Source organism: Microchirus variegatus (genome assembly GCF_963457635.1).
Source record: "Microchirus variegatus genome assembly, chromosome: 22".
NCBI classification, from domain to species: Eukaryota; Metazoa; Chordata; class Actinopteri; order Pleuronectiformes; family Soleidae; genus Microchirus; species Microchirus variegatus.
In genome coordinates, this window is record NC_139823.1 from 17,467,330 (window position 1) to 17,484,343 (window position 17,014).

The 17,014-nt window shown below is 41.1% G+C and overlaps 1 protein-coding gene across 1 annotated transcript; it reads right to left on the bottom strand.

The window, feature by feature from the left end:
• Positions 1–6,300: 6,300 nt before the first annotated feature.
• Positions 6,301–16,004, bottom strand: LOC310943382 (NGFI-A-binding protein 1-like; the record flags this gene model as incomplete). Its single annotated transcript, XM_083908936.1, has 7 exons — positions 6,301–6,613; positions 7,739–7,921; positions 11,147–11,327; positions 12,446–12,565; positions 13,943–13,994; positions 14,974–15,107; positions 15,204–16,004. 7 exons carry the CDS (start codon positions 16,002–16,004, stop codon positions 6,537–6,539), a joined length of 1,548 nt encoding a protein of 515 aa, XP_083765062.1. The 3' UTR covers positions 6,301–6,536.
• Between the last annotated feature and the right edge of the window lie 1,010 nt (positions 16,005–17,014).

Here is a 17,014-nt window from a genome sequence, read left to right on the forward strand (position 1 = left end):
AGCTGCCTGTGATTGGTCAGCTGAGCTGTCCGTCAACGGAACTGTCCAGCTTTGTGGGCGGAGTTTTCTGCTGTGATTGTATTACTGTTTGTGACAGTAAACAAACATTCTATAGCAAGTCTTTTAATGATTATAAAAGTTATATTATGATTATTATTATATAGTTTCTTTTAAATAGCACACTTGAGATGATTAAAAAATAGGAAAATAAATTATACTACTAAACATTATTATGCCATAGTTATGGTGTTTAAATCTGTACCTATATAACATAAATAAATGATATATAATAATAAAAAATTAATATGTACCAATTTTATAGCTTTCTTTTTCTCATTATTTATTGTAAGAATAAGTGTGAGTGTAAGAATGGCAAATGCAATCTCTTTAAAAAGTGTTTTTGGCTAAATATTCCTAAATAACTATAAAAACATTTAAAGTAAAGGTAATAATACTGTAGTGTATTTTAGTGGGTAGCATTTTTGTGGTAAGGAATTGTATTCTAATTCTAATTTTAATTCTAGCTCTAGTACTGTAATAAATAAAATCTTGAATCTTAAAAGTGCTTTTGGCAAACAAATAAATACAAAACAGGAAATGCATGTCACCCATAGTGAGTTAAGGAATGAAAATATAAAAACAGAAGGATAAAAGAAGGATAAAGTGTCTAGATTACACTGTAAAATGGGTTGTTAAAGTGATTTAAAAGAATATATTTTATGTTTTTTAACTGTTTCAGGTCAAATTAAATTAGACAGAAAAATAGGGTAAAAAATAAACCTGAAAATCAAATCCAGTCACTTTTCTCTCTGCAGCTTCACTCGGGAGCAGCACAGATGTTCGATGATGCTGGGATGTCTTGTCATGGTCTGACACCGTGTGAATTCTTCTGGTACTGCGCATCACCATCATCACCATCATCACCATCACCTCATGCTGTTTCACAGCAGACTGCAGCCAAGTCACAACGCCACCTCCTGGTGAGAAGGGGCTTCTGTTTTGGGGTCACAGGCAGCCAAGGTCACAGTCACAGAAAAAAGGTACCAAACAGGCCTGAAAAACAAAGACTGACTAGAACAGTTTACATTTGCATACATTTATACATACATGCATAACAATATGCAAATGTATATTTGCATATGTTTATGCAAATGTATATATTTTTCTAAAACATGTGATTCCCCACACAAAATTCCCTGTATATTCTTGTATTTGACGGGCTTTTAACGTCACTCTTGACCTCTTTGTGTGTCCAGGTGGGTGGAAATGTGACATAAGGCATCAACTCTGTGAACGCAATGACTCACTGGAAAGTATTTTTCTTTTCTTTCTTTTTTTTCTCACTTTGTTCATCTGCAACTCTTCGAGAAACTTTTTTTTTTTTTTTTTAATCCGACTTTATCTGAATGGCAAGTAAAACTCCACCCGCCCCCGGCTGCTCCAAGTGGGGTAAAACAAACACACACACACACACTGACGGTGACTAATAATCAGTGAATCTGGACAACGTCGACTGGAGGAAACCCAAACTCAGCAGCTTTGATTTGTGCATAACTGGGGAATTCCAACAACAACAAAAAAAAAATGTTCAATGTGGGTTGATATTTTACAGGAATCCATGATTTCAAAGTAAAGAAAAATGAACTTATTAATTTGATACTGGGTGATAAAGATAAAGAAAGAGGCCTTTTTTTTTTTTTTTTTTTACAGTTTGTTATGGAAGACTTATCCTTTTCTTTAAAGTGAATCAGTTTTACTGTGTCTTTACTGCATTTGCTCTTAATTTGAAGTTCCATACAAGCTGCATTTATGGAACTTAAGTCAATTTCTGCTCGACTGTGAGGATCATTTAAGAACACGAGAGACATATGCATGTGAGGCTTTAAAACAAACAATTAAAGCTTAAATATTTGCTTTTATCCCTCGAGTGTCTACCTTGAGAATCCCCACGAGACATTTAAGAGGCAGCACTTTTGCACAAAACTCCCCCCCCTCCCTGCATTTCAACCACATGCGGCGGCAAAGGCGGAAAAAACAAAGAGAAGGAAGGAGGAAGGAAGGGGAGACAAACAAGGCAATTCCTAACGAAGCTGCAGGGAGGAGAGGCGATAATTCACCGACTCCCACACCTTCTCAAAAGCAGTCAGCTTCCTGCTCCTTTCAAAACGAGGGTGATGGGTGCGCTCCGGCAGATCCCTCCCACGCTGCTCAGCGGCTGGCTTCCGCCCACCGCCCGTGGAGCCGCCCACATTGAGCCCCGTCGCCACGGCAACACATCATCATCATCATCATCATCAGTGACTTGCACTGGAGGAGGAGGACGAGGAGGAGGGGGAGGAGGAGGACGGGGAGGGGAGGCCGTTAGAGTGCCAAGCAGGGCTGCCACTGTGAACAGCAACCCGGGCGTGGGTGTTCATGAGCCGAGCTATTCTCCAGAGAATATCTGTCTACGCGTGTGTGTGTGTGTGTGTGTGTGTGTGTGTGAGAGAGAGAGAGAGAGAATGATGGAGGCGGGGAGGGAGAGAGAGAGAGAGAGGGAGGGTGGCAGAGACACTGGGAGAAAGGGAGGGAGAAGAGAAGGATGGGAGGTATATGTGAAAATGACCTGCGTCACAGTGACTCACCAGCCAGTTTCACAATGTGTTGATGCTGACGCTGATGCAAATGGGCCCGCGAACGGGGATTCATCGCTCTAAAAAAAGGCAAAGAAAGAAAACAAACACAGGGACACACACACACACACACACACACATAAACTCCTTTAAATGGAGCTCAACTGCCTCTCACCCGGAAGTGTCCCAGCTACCCGTGCCTTGCTCAAAGGCCCTGCGGCGCTCACAAGTTTCTTGAATGAGACAAGAGTTAAACTGAGTGCAGCTCCTCCCTGAGACCGGAATATACAATCGAGCAAAACATGGTGATCACTGGTGTCAGCAGGTCTGTAACCTGTTATTACGCCACTACACAGACCTCTGCTGCTCCATTACTCACTTAGGTTGATGTGTGACTAACAAGTGCATAACCTTTTTAATGTTACCAGGGAAGGAAATTCAACGTTTGTTCTTTAAAGGCAGAACCTCACTATTATAATGACTGTATAACCTTCATTTTTGGCTTAATAATGACCTCATTTGAAGCATGAAAACCATCTTTAGACTTTCTTACAACTAACTTACAAACTGGGGGCCTAACAGTTTCAAAGTTAGCAGTTGACTTGGTTTGCATACACATATGACTTTTATGATGTCAAATATGAAGTTTTCTGATTTTTCAGCTTCTTAAATGGGAATATTTTCTGGTTTCTTTGCTCTCCACATAACAAAGAAATCATTAAAACTGAATAAGTTTTGGTTTGACATTGGAGATCATTATCAGGTTTGGGAAAACACCAAACAAATACTCGATTAAATCGAGGTAAATAATCTTTTACATCATATTATCATTCAATATCTACGGGGCCCCCGAAGTGACATGAGAAAGTTTCCCAAAAAAAAATGTCATAATTTTTTTTCATAATTTTTTATAAACTCGAGATTTCGAGTTTCTAAAAAATGAAAAAAATAAATAAAAAATTTTTTTTTGAAAAATTATAACATTTTTATGGAAACTCGAGATCTCAATTTTCCCAAAAAATATTTTTGAACATTTTTTTTTTTTTCCAAAATTTTTATTTTTTTTGGGAAACACGAGATCTCGACTTTGAAACTCACATTTTTTTTGAAATCTCTAGTTTCAAAGTCGATATCTCAAGTTTAAAAAAAAAGTATGAAAAAAACCAAAATTTTTTCATCATTTTTTTTGGAAACTCAAGATCTCGACTTTCCAAAAAAAAAAAAAAATTCATAACTTTTTGAAAAACAAAAAACAAAAAAATTATAAAAAATTTTTGGAAACATTGAGATCTCGAGTTTCAAAATCGAGCTCTCAAGTTTCCAAAAAATTATGAAAAAAAATAATTTTCATTTTTTTTTGGGGGGGGGCCGCCAGTTTGAGAGCCCTGGTTTAAGGGAAACATGAGAGATAATTAAACCATCAAGACAGAACGCACCACACAGTAGAGTTTAAAAAAAAATAAAGTTTAATGTTTATGTGTATAACAAATAAAATATATTAGTGTTTAAAAAACAGGTGCATAACTAGGGTGAAGCCTCATCTAACCACGTAACAATAAACAGTGAGGAGACGGCAGACGCTCAGACACACACACACACAGTGTTTCAGCCAATCAGGACATTGATTTTTGTTTTTGTTTGTTTTAAACCACAATGGCTTTATGATTCCTCTTCCAATTTTTTTTTTTAACCTCAAATCTCTTTGCGTGTGAAAAAGAGCACAAACGTCTTTACAAAACCCAAAAAATGATGACGACGCACACTCACACACACACACGCACACACATCATTGTAGGTGAATATTCTCGAACCTGACGACCGACATTATCACAGTTACTGAGCACAGAAGGAAACGATGGATCCACACAGAATGAAACACTTATTTACTGACATAAATATTGCATCGGTCTGTCGTGAGACTAAAAACTATCTGCGGGGACAGAAGGAGACAGAGTTAGTCTACGTTGTATGGACAGTATTAACATGTTTGGACTTCAGAGACATATTTACACAATAATGTGTCACACACACATAAACAACAACAGTGAACACTTATTTGTTATGCATCTACCGCAAAAACAGCAACTTTTTTTTTTGTTGAAATATGCACTGATGGCCATCACAGGTGGATTAAAAACTGTTAAGAGCTAAGGTTAACCAACATTATCATCATGTAAAGCATGTTTGTTTTTTTTAAATATATCAGTGACACTTAGAATTCTTTTTTTTTTTTTTTTAAGGTTTTTTTTGCTCTACATACATATAAACACTTGTATTTTTTTTTTTGACACCAAAAGATTTACAGCACTGGACGGAGGAAAACCCTGGTTGAAAAGATTAGGCTAACACTATTGTTGTTGTTGTTGTTGTTGTTGTGCTATTTACAGAACACAGATCGCTGTAATGAACAGAGGAGTTTATGTTCGGTTTAGTATTTTACTGTGAGGGATTTTTTATTTTCTTTCCTGAAGTTTGTCGTCAGATTACTTCTTTTAAATTAAAAAAAACACACAACACAGGAGTCTTTATTCCTGAAATAATCCCTGTTCGTCGACGATAGTAGGTTTTGGTTCGAATTCAGTGTTTTGCTAAATTACAAAGTGAAATGAAGCGTTTTAAACGCCTCCAGACGCAGCGATCCCACCGAGAGGAGAGGAGTTTTTTTCAGTCGTTTCATTTTCCACAACAACGGCTCCTTCTTTCTTTAAATGACCTCTCATAAATATACACAAGACGAGTCAGGAGGAGGAGGAGGGCGGGATTATTAATCCCACTTCCTCCCGGTTTTTTTTAACCCCATTTGAAGCGAATGACAAAAAAACTAATAAAACTATTGGGGGCTGAATCCTAACGCTCTCCAATACAGTACGGTACTCTCTGAACTATAGTTACAGTACAAACGCAGATGTCCAAGTTCCTTTTGGGGACGTGTGGCAAAAAAAATAAGTCAATTTAAGTCATTTTAAAGCAGCCGTTGCATCCTTGACCTCAAAATTAGATCACGACAGTAAATACTCTTATACGCAACTTGTTCTAATCTCATAAAACTGGGACTGTGAGTGGATTTAAGTGCCTTAAATGTATAATTTGGTGAAATTAATCTTCAAATTTGCATTAGGAGCTGCCGACACACAAACATCTGTGTGTTCCAACAACATTTGTCTTACTTGTTTGACAAGGATTTGGTCATAAACCATGAACTTTAGTATTGGCCAATGTTTTTGGCTCACCTTCATCTTATGGAAACCGTCAATGTCGGTGCCAAATTTACTGGCAATCCATCAAATTGCGTATCATCATTATCTCTGTGTTTGGACTAAAAGACTAAAAGATTTGGCAAAAAAAAAAAAAAAAATTCGCTGGAACCAAATCAGCAGGAAACACTTGAAATGCTGGATTAAATATCGGCAACATCTGCAGCTTCAGTTCTAAAAAAAACACGAGACGAGCCAGTGAAACGGACTCTGTGGGCGTCGTGGAACTCGATACCCGGTAAGTTTGAGTTAAGGACTCAGCCCCCGACGTCCCTGCTTACAAACCTGGCTTTATCAACGACATGATCAAAAGAAAACACCCAGGCAGAGGTAAAGAGTAATCACATGTATGTCTGTAACATGGACCATTAAATCCACAGACAAAGACCTGCAGAGCAGTGAGGGGAGGGGCCTTCTCCACGTGCTCTCTAGGTGCTTTGGCAAAATGTTAAAAAAAAAAAAAACAATAAAAACAAAGAGGACAAAATAAAACTAAATGCTATTCATGAGGCAACGTTGGTTGTTAAGGCTCTACTGTGGCTGTGCTTGCTTAGTATCTATTGATGAGTAATAACTGCATACTGTCAAGTGTGAGTAGAATGATCTGGGAGGGGGTTATAACGGGGGGGGGTTGTGTTGGGTGGATGTGGTTGGTGGTGGTGGTGAGGCACTATGTGGAGTCTTCTGGCTCTGACTTGATCGTCTTCTTGTCTGTGTTACTGGGAACCCGCTGCGACGTCCCGTTTTCTGAGGACAAAGAATGAGAGCGTCATCAGCAGAGAGCTTTATATTAAGGTTAGCGATTGGGCACTTTAATTGGGGACCGTATCTATGTTCCCCGGGTCCTATGTTCCCCGGGTCCTATGTTCCCCGGGTCCTATGTTCCCCGCTTTGTATGTGACCGGGGAACATAGGACCCTTTCTCTAACCCTAACCCTAACCCTAACCCTACCCTTTTTCAAAAAAAGGGTCCTATGTTCCCCTGTCACATACAAAGTGGGGAACATAGGAACATTTGGGAAAACTGGGAACATAGGACCCAGGGAACATAGGTACGACCCCCCGTTAATTGTGCCGATAATAACGCGTATACCTTAGTGCTGGCTACCGGCGTTAACGTTAACGCATGACGCGTTTCCGCGACGACTGACCGTAAAAAGACGCGCGCGACGTCATGTTTACGCAACTCCCGATTTGTTAAAATGAGTCTCTAAAGTAACGCTAAACTTTAAAAAAAAAAGGCACACTTTAATAAACAGACTCCGGTTCGACTGTAGGCACGCTAACCGGCGCTAAAGGAGCTAACGCAGCTAACAGAGCTAACTGGTAAACGGTGCCTGGACTCTGGTGGGGTAGCACGTAAACATGGCGTCACGCGAGTCTTTTTCCGGTCAGTCGTCATGGAAAAGCGTAACGCGTTAACGCCGACGCCGTTAGCTAGCACTAATTTAGGTATGCGCGATATTATCGGCGCAATATTGGTATCGGATATCGGTAAAACACACCAGGATCTGCGGATATGATGAATAACTACAACTGAAGGCTAAATAGGCTGCTGCCTCCTCGACTTCTACAACTTTTTTTTCGTTAGCTCAAAGAAAACAACGTACATCTACTTCTGCTGCGACACGAGTACGCAAAATATGTCAATTTCACGACAGAGGAAAGAGACTAATGCCGCGTTTCTACCGACTCGACTCAACTCTTTTTTTTTAGTACCTGCTTTGGCGAGGTTCCAAGCTAGCTGCGGCGATACTATGCGTGAATAGTGATGAGTGCCGTCACAGGAAGTGAGTTAGCGTGACGTCCAACACGAGAATCAAAGCCGAACTGTAGTTCAGTTCAAGTTCCTGGAAATCGACCCGAACTCACCTGTTGCTGGTGTTTTGGTCTCGTCTGTGTTGTGGTTGTGGTTGACGTGGTTATGGTTGTGGTTGTTGTTGTTGTTGTTGTGGTTGTGATGACGCTTCAGCTCATTGGCAAGCTGCTTGCCCAACGGGAGCTCGCCTTCCTGCATGTTTTGACTGACCACTCGCAAGTTGATCGGACGATCGTCTGCGAGAAACAACGGGGGAGAAAAAAAAACGTTCAATTAGCATGAAAACAAACTCTTGCCGTGTGAATCAAAACAGCGTTGGACTCAAGCAAACGTCAGCGCAGATGTTCGTCTCACTTTGTTTTACATGTTCAGTCATTTTCCCCAGTGGTAACAAAGGGTGTGTGTGTGTGTGTGTGTGTGTGTGTGTGTGTGTTATGCTGCTCATCCCCCTGTGTTTGCCTTTTATTCTCTTTGAGAGGAAGAAAGAAACAAAGACAGACAGAGAGAGAAAGACATGGAGCCGTTTCTGTAAAAAAAACGTCTGTAACACATTCAATCTGCATTTTACAGATTGTCAGAGTTGTTTTTCTGTCCTGGTTTTGATCAGACATCGGATGTAATTTCATATTTCTTTATGTATGATGACAACAGGCAGATGTAGAGCTGTAACTCAAGATTATTTTCATATATCGATGAATCTGTTGATTATGTTATTATCGTTTGGTCCATAAAATGACAGAAAAGTATTATTTTTTGTTATATGGAGCAAAGATACCAAAAAATATTCACATTTTAGAAGCTGAAAAAACAGAAAACCTGTTTTAATTTCAAAAATCACTCAAAAAACTATTAATCGATGATCAAAATACAACAATTAATGACAATTATTTGAGTAATTGTTTCTCAACATCTCATTAATCGAGATTAAACCCACTTTGGGTTCTGTTTTTTTTTACATCTACTTGCATTTTTCATTTCATCTTTTACTGAATACTGGATACTTAACTTAAATTTCATTTCAGCTAGCTTCAGCTAGCATAATAGCAGTAGCAACTGACAATTAATTCATTTTAAAGTTAGCAAATTTTAGACATAATTTACCCAAAAAATGATAATATAATAATGAAAAATGGATTTGGACAGATGTGTGGTGTAGTTTTGCTGAGGGTTTTTGTTAAGTTGAATTTAAATTTCAGTCAAAACACGGCTAACATCATACATAGTTGGCTAACACACGCGGCTAACATCATACAAAGTCGGCTAACACCATACACAGTCGGCTAACATCATACACAGTCGGCTAACACACACGGCTAACATCATACGCAATCGGCTAACACACACGGCTAACATCATACACAGTCGGCTAACATTATACACAGTCGGCTAACATCATACACAGTCGGCTAACATCACACGCAGTCGGCTAACACACGGCTAACATCACACGCAGTCGGCTAACATCATACGCAGTCGGCTAACATCATACAAAGTCTTCTAACACACGGCTAACATCATACAAAGTCAGCTCACAAACGGCTAACATCATACGCAGTCTGTTAACACACGGCTAACATCATACGCAGTCGGCTAACACACACGGCTAACATCATACACAGTCAGCTAACACACACGGCTAACATCATACTCAGTCGGCTAACACACACGGCTAACATCATACACAGTCGGCTAACACATGGCTAACATCATACACAGTCGGCTAACACACACGGCTAACATCATAAACAGTCGGCTAACATCATACAGGGAAGCATGTGAGGGAAAAGGGGACAAATTAGCAGACAGCTAAGGTTAAGACAAGCGGAGAGGACACGGAGACAAAGAGAAGACGGGGACGAAAACAAGAGCATGAAAAACAGAGAAGAAGAGGGGGAGGCGAGAGAGAGAGAGAAAGAGAAAGAGAGAGAGAGACGCCCCCCTCCAGGCAACTGGCTGGAGGTAAACAGGCGTGGGCATGATAATTACAGGTGCATTGTGGGATTTGTGGGAACAGTGTTATAATGAGCTGTCGGGAGTGGGTGAGGGAGGAAAAGGATGAAAATGAGATGAGGCCTGGAGCAGGAGTACAATCCTGAATAATGATGTATCTTCTCTCTCTTCACCTCTGTGTTTGAGAAGTGGAGATGAATAATAAAAAAATAAAAAACAAATAAAGTGACAGCCGCTGAGGCTGGGTGTGGAGAATCTGTACCGATGGGTGTTTGCCATCCAGCCGAAAACACGCTGTGGCGTCTCTGACACCAAATAAGTCTTTTTTCAAATTAGCGCTAAGACAAATTAGCCTCAGATTCGGCTTAAAGGAAGCAAACAATGCACGGCGACAAATCGGATGAAGGTTGTTCCTGCAGGTTTTCCCCCTCGTTATTGGACACAGGAGGCGACAGAGAAGTAGCGATTAGTGCGTATTTGGAAAATACAGCGAGGAGACGGCAACAAGAGGCCACTTCCGTCTCTTTGTATATGAACCCATTCTTACAGACTGATCTGAAATAATCAGAACTGATGTCTGTGGATTCTGAACTTGGGTAGATGTGACTGCTTCTGTATTTCATTGTTTAGATGCTGCGTTTAATTCACTTTTCTTGTGTATTAAAGTTGTATTTATGTCTGTTTGTGGTGTTTGGATGTGTGTTGTGCTGCCTTCTTGGACAGGTCACTGCTGGAAAAGGGAGTTTTTAATCTCAATCTCAATTTTACCTGGTTAAATAAAGGATATATATAACTATATATATATTTAACCAGGTGAAGTATATGGTGAAGTTTGTGTCTGGGCTACAAAATGTATTGTAAACAGTTTATCATCCAATATATGACTTTGGCTTTTTAAGCTTTAAAAAAAAAAGTAATACACTCTTAGAAATAAGGGTTCCAAAAGGGTTCTTCGTGGCCTGAGGTTCTATCTGGTTTTTCAAGGGTTCTTGGTAACACTAATGGTTCTAGTAAGAACCATTTTGATCCAGAGAACCCTTTAAAACCCCTTTCCTGAATAAAGGGTTTTAAAAGGGTTCTTGGTGGAACCCTCCAAAAGGTTCTACCTGGAGCCAAAAAAGGGTTCTCCTATGAGGACAAGCCGAAGAACCTTACATGTTTTCTACTTAGCACTTTTATTCATTTTATTCTACATTTCATGGCTTCATATTGTATTGAAGCGTTAAAAAACAGTAAACAAATACATTTACAAGTTAGCTCTGTTAGCTGCGTTAGCTCCTTTTAGCGCTGTTAGCAAACCTACAGTCGAACGCGCATCTTTTTCCGGTCAGTTGTCATGGAAACGCATCGTGCGTTAGCGTGCGCTAACGTCGACGCTGTTAAACGCCGTCGAATATCAAATAATTGATATTGTTTATACAAATAACATTGTTATTTTTACTGTTAATTAGAATACAGTCACCTGATGTGGTTGAAACAGTGGACACCAAGTCATATTTAAAGTTCCTTACCTTGGTTGTCTCTGCTAGCGTCTGCGGCGGCGGCGGCGGCGGCTCCGTTAGTGTTCTGGGCGTCGTTGAGGTACTTTAACGCGGCGGGCGGGATCCTCCAGTCCAGCGCCTGGAGTCGCTCCTGAACGGCGGCGTCCTGCAGGATCTCCATCTGCCTGGCCAGCAGACGCTCCAGCTGCATCTGATGGGGAAACATAAACACTTTTAGCATCTTTTAGCATCTTTTAGCATGAATATTAAAAGTGACAGCAACAGCCAAACATCCAGTAATGTAAAGGCTGAATGACGGGTAAAGGGTTTGACAGCTCATTTTCGTCCAAACTTAGAGCTGAAATGGCAGTCTGCACATTTCTTGTCAGTTTAAATTATTATGGGATGTTCAATGGGGCAAATTATGGATGAAAATCACATCAGAAATGACACATCGGTGTAACGCACTGGAGACTGTATGTATGTAGGACACACAAATGTGTTGTCTGGATAATGAGTTATGATAAAAACTGGTCCTCCTACACTCCGACTCTAATTAGGAACAAACCACAAGCAGCAGCGGCACGAAAAACCCAATAAAGACCATTAACGGGGATCAAACCATCAACATCTGCCGACGACGACGAGTACATTTGATTTTTTTTTTTTAGCCTTAAAGGAAAAAATAACAACAACATATGTTTACCTCTCATTAGCATACGTCTATATTTAGCCGCGAAGGTGACAGTAAACCTATGATATCAGAGGGAGGATTATGACCTCATTGTGTTTCCGTCACTGCTCGTAAACGCCCCTGTGACATCATTCTTTTTTCTTTTCTTTTTTTTTAATCGCAAAAACTAAAAAAAGAAAAAGTCAACAATAATTATGTTTTTAGTTTCAGCGTTGTTGTGGAGCAGGAGGAATAACACGTTTGTTGGGGATTATTTCTGCCAGCTGGTTAATCCACATATGGCACTTTTGAAGCGTGTGTGTGTGTGTGTGTGTGTGTGTGTGTGTGTGTGAGACAAAGAAACGTGTTTCCCAGAGGAACAGTGCGACATATTGTTGAGTTTCTATTAGTACAGACGATAATTATCCATCTCTTTATGATAATGGAGAATAAAAAAGGGCCTTGAAAGGAAACCATTTCATTCGTTAGTCTTAGACATTGGTGTCATCGTGTCACTGTAATAGCTGCCATTATGTCTCTAGTAACTTCTGTTCACACATCATAAAACACAGTCTACAACTCAGTTTTAGTGTCATGTGTTTAAAAATCTTCAGTGGAAACATTCAAAGATTTGACGTTTTTTCCCGCGTGCCCACCTGCAGATTCCGCCCGACCATTTCCTCTCCTTTCAACTTGGCGCAGGCCAGCTGCTCCCTCAGCATCTCCTGTCTCATGTGGATGGCCTGCAGCGCCTCCTGGATGTCAAAGAAGTTCTCCTGAGGGCACAGAGAAGACGGGAGCACGGTTTTATACTTTCCTGTGGAGTCATTTTCATCTCGTTTTTCATTGTTTGATGGAAGCGCTTTTGCGAACTTTGAGAGCTTCTGGATCAAGCGTTGTTTTTTTGTTCTCTGCTCTATTTCTGGAAAACGATGAAGTCAAATCTTCTAATGTATACTTAGTATTTACTTTAGATTATAATTTTCCTCTTTAACTCACTGTTTTTACCATTGCATTCTGTGTTTTAAACTTATTTTCTTATAATGCAACATATTAAGTGTACATATACATATACACATATATACGTATATACATATACACATATATACATATACATGTATATATGTGTATATGTATATATGTGTATATACATATATACACATATATACATATACATGTATATATGTGTATATATGTGTATATACATATATACACATATATACGTATATACAGATACACATATATACATATACATGTATATACATATATACATATACACGTATATATACATATATATGGGTTAGGGTTATATATATATATACGTATATATACACATATATGTTTATATATATATACGTATATGTATATATACACATATATATGTATATACATATATACAGTATATACATATACATATTTAAGTATATATATACACACACACACACACATATATTTACATACATTAACATATATACACACATCTATATACACACAAATATATTAACATACACATATATACACATATAAATACACATATGCATATATACATATACACATATATACATATATGCACAGATATATACACATATATACACACACATATACATACACACAAATATATACACATACATATATATTAACATACACATATAAATACACATATATATACACATATATACATATATACATATGCACAGATATATACACATATATACACACACACACATATACAAGATAAACTGTAAGTATATGGTATTATTTGAATTCTGCGTTGTTCCTGACAATAAACGGTCTATAATAAACAAACAGAGGAGAATAACCCTGTAAAAGCAGGACACTTCCTCCTCTGTGGTCAGGTGTCCGTTCATCTCCTGCTCTTCATTCAGACTCCAGTCCCCTCAGACTCCTGCAGCCGCCACATGTTTCCGATCACGGCTCTACAAAGTGAGAGGAGCCATTCAGAGCTCAAAGGCTCACGCTCGGCCAAGTGTGTCAGGAGATGAGAGCTCACTTTGTTCACTCAGCTGCTGCTGCTGCTGCTGCTCTGTGCACTCGGCACAAAGACCAGCCCCATCCACGTATTCCTTTACATTTCAGGCTCCGTACAGGAAGTCCCAATGCAAATAATTTGAGACGATGAGTTGTTATCTTACCTCCGTTTTTATCCTTTTTGGAGACGGCTCATCCCGGTCTCCACAGCGAGACCTTTGGGGAAGCAAAAAAAAAAGCACACTTTATCACACGTACTGATCCTGAAAGTCATTTCTAGAGGCAACGTAAATTAACATCAGTGAGTGCAGCGCAACTAAAGGAAATAACATCTGACGCGTCTTTGAAGGTCTTCACATTGAGTTCTTTCCTGGAATCTGGAATAAACCCTGACCTTGTGAGGACCAGTCGTCCTCATGGAGACCATGCTTTATTTTTAGAGGATCTGGTTAAAGGCGCCATATGTAAGAATGTGGCCGAAAACAGTTACTCCATTCAAATTCAAAACACCGAGGTCTTTAAGATTTCGTTTTCTAACATAACTGGCAACCCGTGGTTGCTCGGCAGCTGAGACGGCGGTAGGTGGCGCCACATGCTAAAAATTTCAAAACATAAATGTTTTTTTTAAATGCAAATATTTTGTCTGTACTGTTGTTGTTGGTGAGTTCAGTTTGTTATATGAACATTATTCCTGAGTCTCTGTGACACATTAGGAGGATTTTATGGCCAGTTGCTTTAGATTTATTACATAATGCACCTTTAAGTTTAAGGCTTAGGGTGAATTCCAATTGCTTGCTTAAACCTCAATCTCAAAAATGTTCTCCCTCTAGTGCAAGTGTTGTCCCGATTCTCAGAAAAATTAAGTTGAGGGCCAAGTTTAAGGGCTGTATCGCCCTCAATATTGAGATTTTCCAAGACCATCCTTGGGAGCAAGGGCTACCCAGAATGCATTGCGTGTTTTCACATGAGAAAGATGGCGTCGAAAGCAGCGAAAGCGAGTGCGATACAAATGAAGTATTTTCTTTGTTAATAGTTTTATCTTAGTTTAGGCCCATATTATGGATTACTGACGTCATTGTTGCTTGTTGTTTGTCAATAGCCGGCCGGTGCAGACAAGCGATCGTTCGTGTGTGTGTGTGTGTGTGTGTGTGTGTGTGTGTGTGTGTGTGTGTGTGTGTGTGTGTGTGGCTCTTACTTGCTGGTCCGATACGTATATTTGTAGGTGACTTCTCTGGAAATCTGCCGTGCGAGTCCGAACAGCTCGTCCCGTCGCGTCAGCAGAGCCATGTCCCTCATACAGAGCTGAGCCGCCGCCTCGTTCACCGTGAGCTAAACAAACATCACACACACAACTGGAGTTTAATTCAACGTGAAAACACCAACAAATACACGTACAACAAAACAGCAAAGTGGATTCGTTTCAACCTCGTGCAGCGTCAGGTGTTTGCCGTCCCGCCGCTTGGAGTCAAAGCGTCCATAGATGGCGCTGTATTTGCGAATCTCCTCCTCCCGCCGCTGGTCGTCGTCGCTCATGTCAAAGATGTGACCGATCATCTTTGCCAGCTTCTTGTTGTTTTTCAGCTGCTCTTTCACCTCGGCCACGTCCGTCTTAGGGAGTCCCGGCGCCATCCTGTCCACGCACTCCAACACGGACTGGACGGCGGCGGCGTCCAGGGCCTCCAGGGCGTCTCTCGGCGAGGACGGCGAGCCCAGGTCCGACGGCGACAGGCTGTGCTCGCTGTCGTTGCTGTGGCCCGACCAGAAGCGACCCTCGCTGCTCCCCTGCAGCGGCGAACCCGCCGACACTTTGTCCCGCGCCACCTCCAGCTTCCCCGGGTCCGAGCAGGTCGCCGCGGCGGCTTTGGGGATCTTGACGCTGGCCGCGTTGGCCCGGTCCTGAGCGCTGAGCAGCGTGGGCGAGCCCTCGGGCAGCTTGTAGACGGGGATGCTGCAGACGGGCAGCGAGGTCAGGGGCTGGTTGAAGATGGCCGGGTTGGTGACCCAGTCGCGCAGCGCCTTCTGGAGGCGGCGCACGTGCAGCGGTTTGCTGGCCATGCCGACGAGGGCCATGATCTCCAGGAACTCCTCCTCGCCGGCCTCGCACAGCTGCTGCACGTCGTCGCCGCCCTGCTGGATGAAGGCCTCGTAGTAGTAGAGCAGGTTCGCCCGCTGCAGGATCCTGTAGAGCTGCAGCTCGCCCAGGGTCCTCGGCAACACCGCCGCCATACCTGAGAGACGGAAATTCATTCAGAAATGAGGATTCTGACCGAATCCACAGGTAAAAAACTTGCGTCAACTAATGGCGTTTTTTCTTTTTATAGTTCTCACACGATTCAACTCTTCCATTCCTTAAACTACCTGGTGCTTTTTTTTAAAAAGGCAATACTAAAGATACTACAGAAAGTGTCGTCACTAGAAGAATCATGAGCGCGACATCGGTCAGCTCACTGTCAAAGTGCATCAGGGCAAATGGATCATTTCCTGAATTTCATAAATTCATTAAAATTATTCCTTAACAGGTTTGCAAATATCCGACATCCGACACAAGACTCAAACCGAACAATGCCGCACTGTAGATAAGGTTAAAAAGACTATCGCTGGGCACATTAACGCGTTAGCGGCGGTTAACATGCGCTAACGGGGTCAATATTAACGTGTTTTGACGACTGAGCGAAAAAGAAGCCTGTGACGTCATGTTTACCGATTTTCTCTAAAGTAACGCTAAACTTTAAAAACAGTGACACACATGCGCAGTATGCAGGCACGCTAGCGGCGCTAAAAGAGCTAACGCAGCTAACGGAGCTACCTGTAGTCCGGGGGAAACATGCCGTCACGCAAGTCATTTTCTGGTCAGTCGTCATGGAAACGTGGCATTGCGTTAGCGCTGATGCCCAGCACTACCAATGATGCTTTTTCTTTTTGTAGTTCTCGCGCGATTTAGCTCGGCTCTGCTACTTTTTTGCTTTTCCATCAGCGAGAGTGTCGTCACTAGTAGAGTCACGAGCGCGACGTCCGACATGAGAATCAAACCGAACGATGCCGCACTGTAGATCAGATAAAAAAGACTTACAAATCATGAACAAAACGTGCGTTAATCCCCAACATTTAGCTAAGGAAACATCTAAAAACGTCAATATTGAAGAGTCAGTGGTGCGACGTCCGACACAAGAATCAAACCGAAATCAAATGCCGAACTCTAGATGAGTTATAAAGACTTAAAAATCATGCGTTAGTCT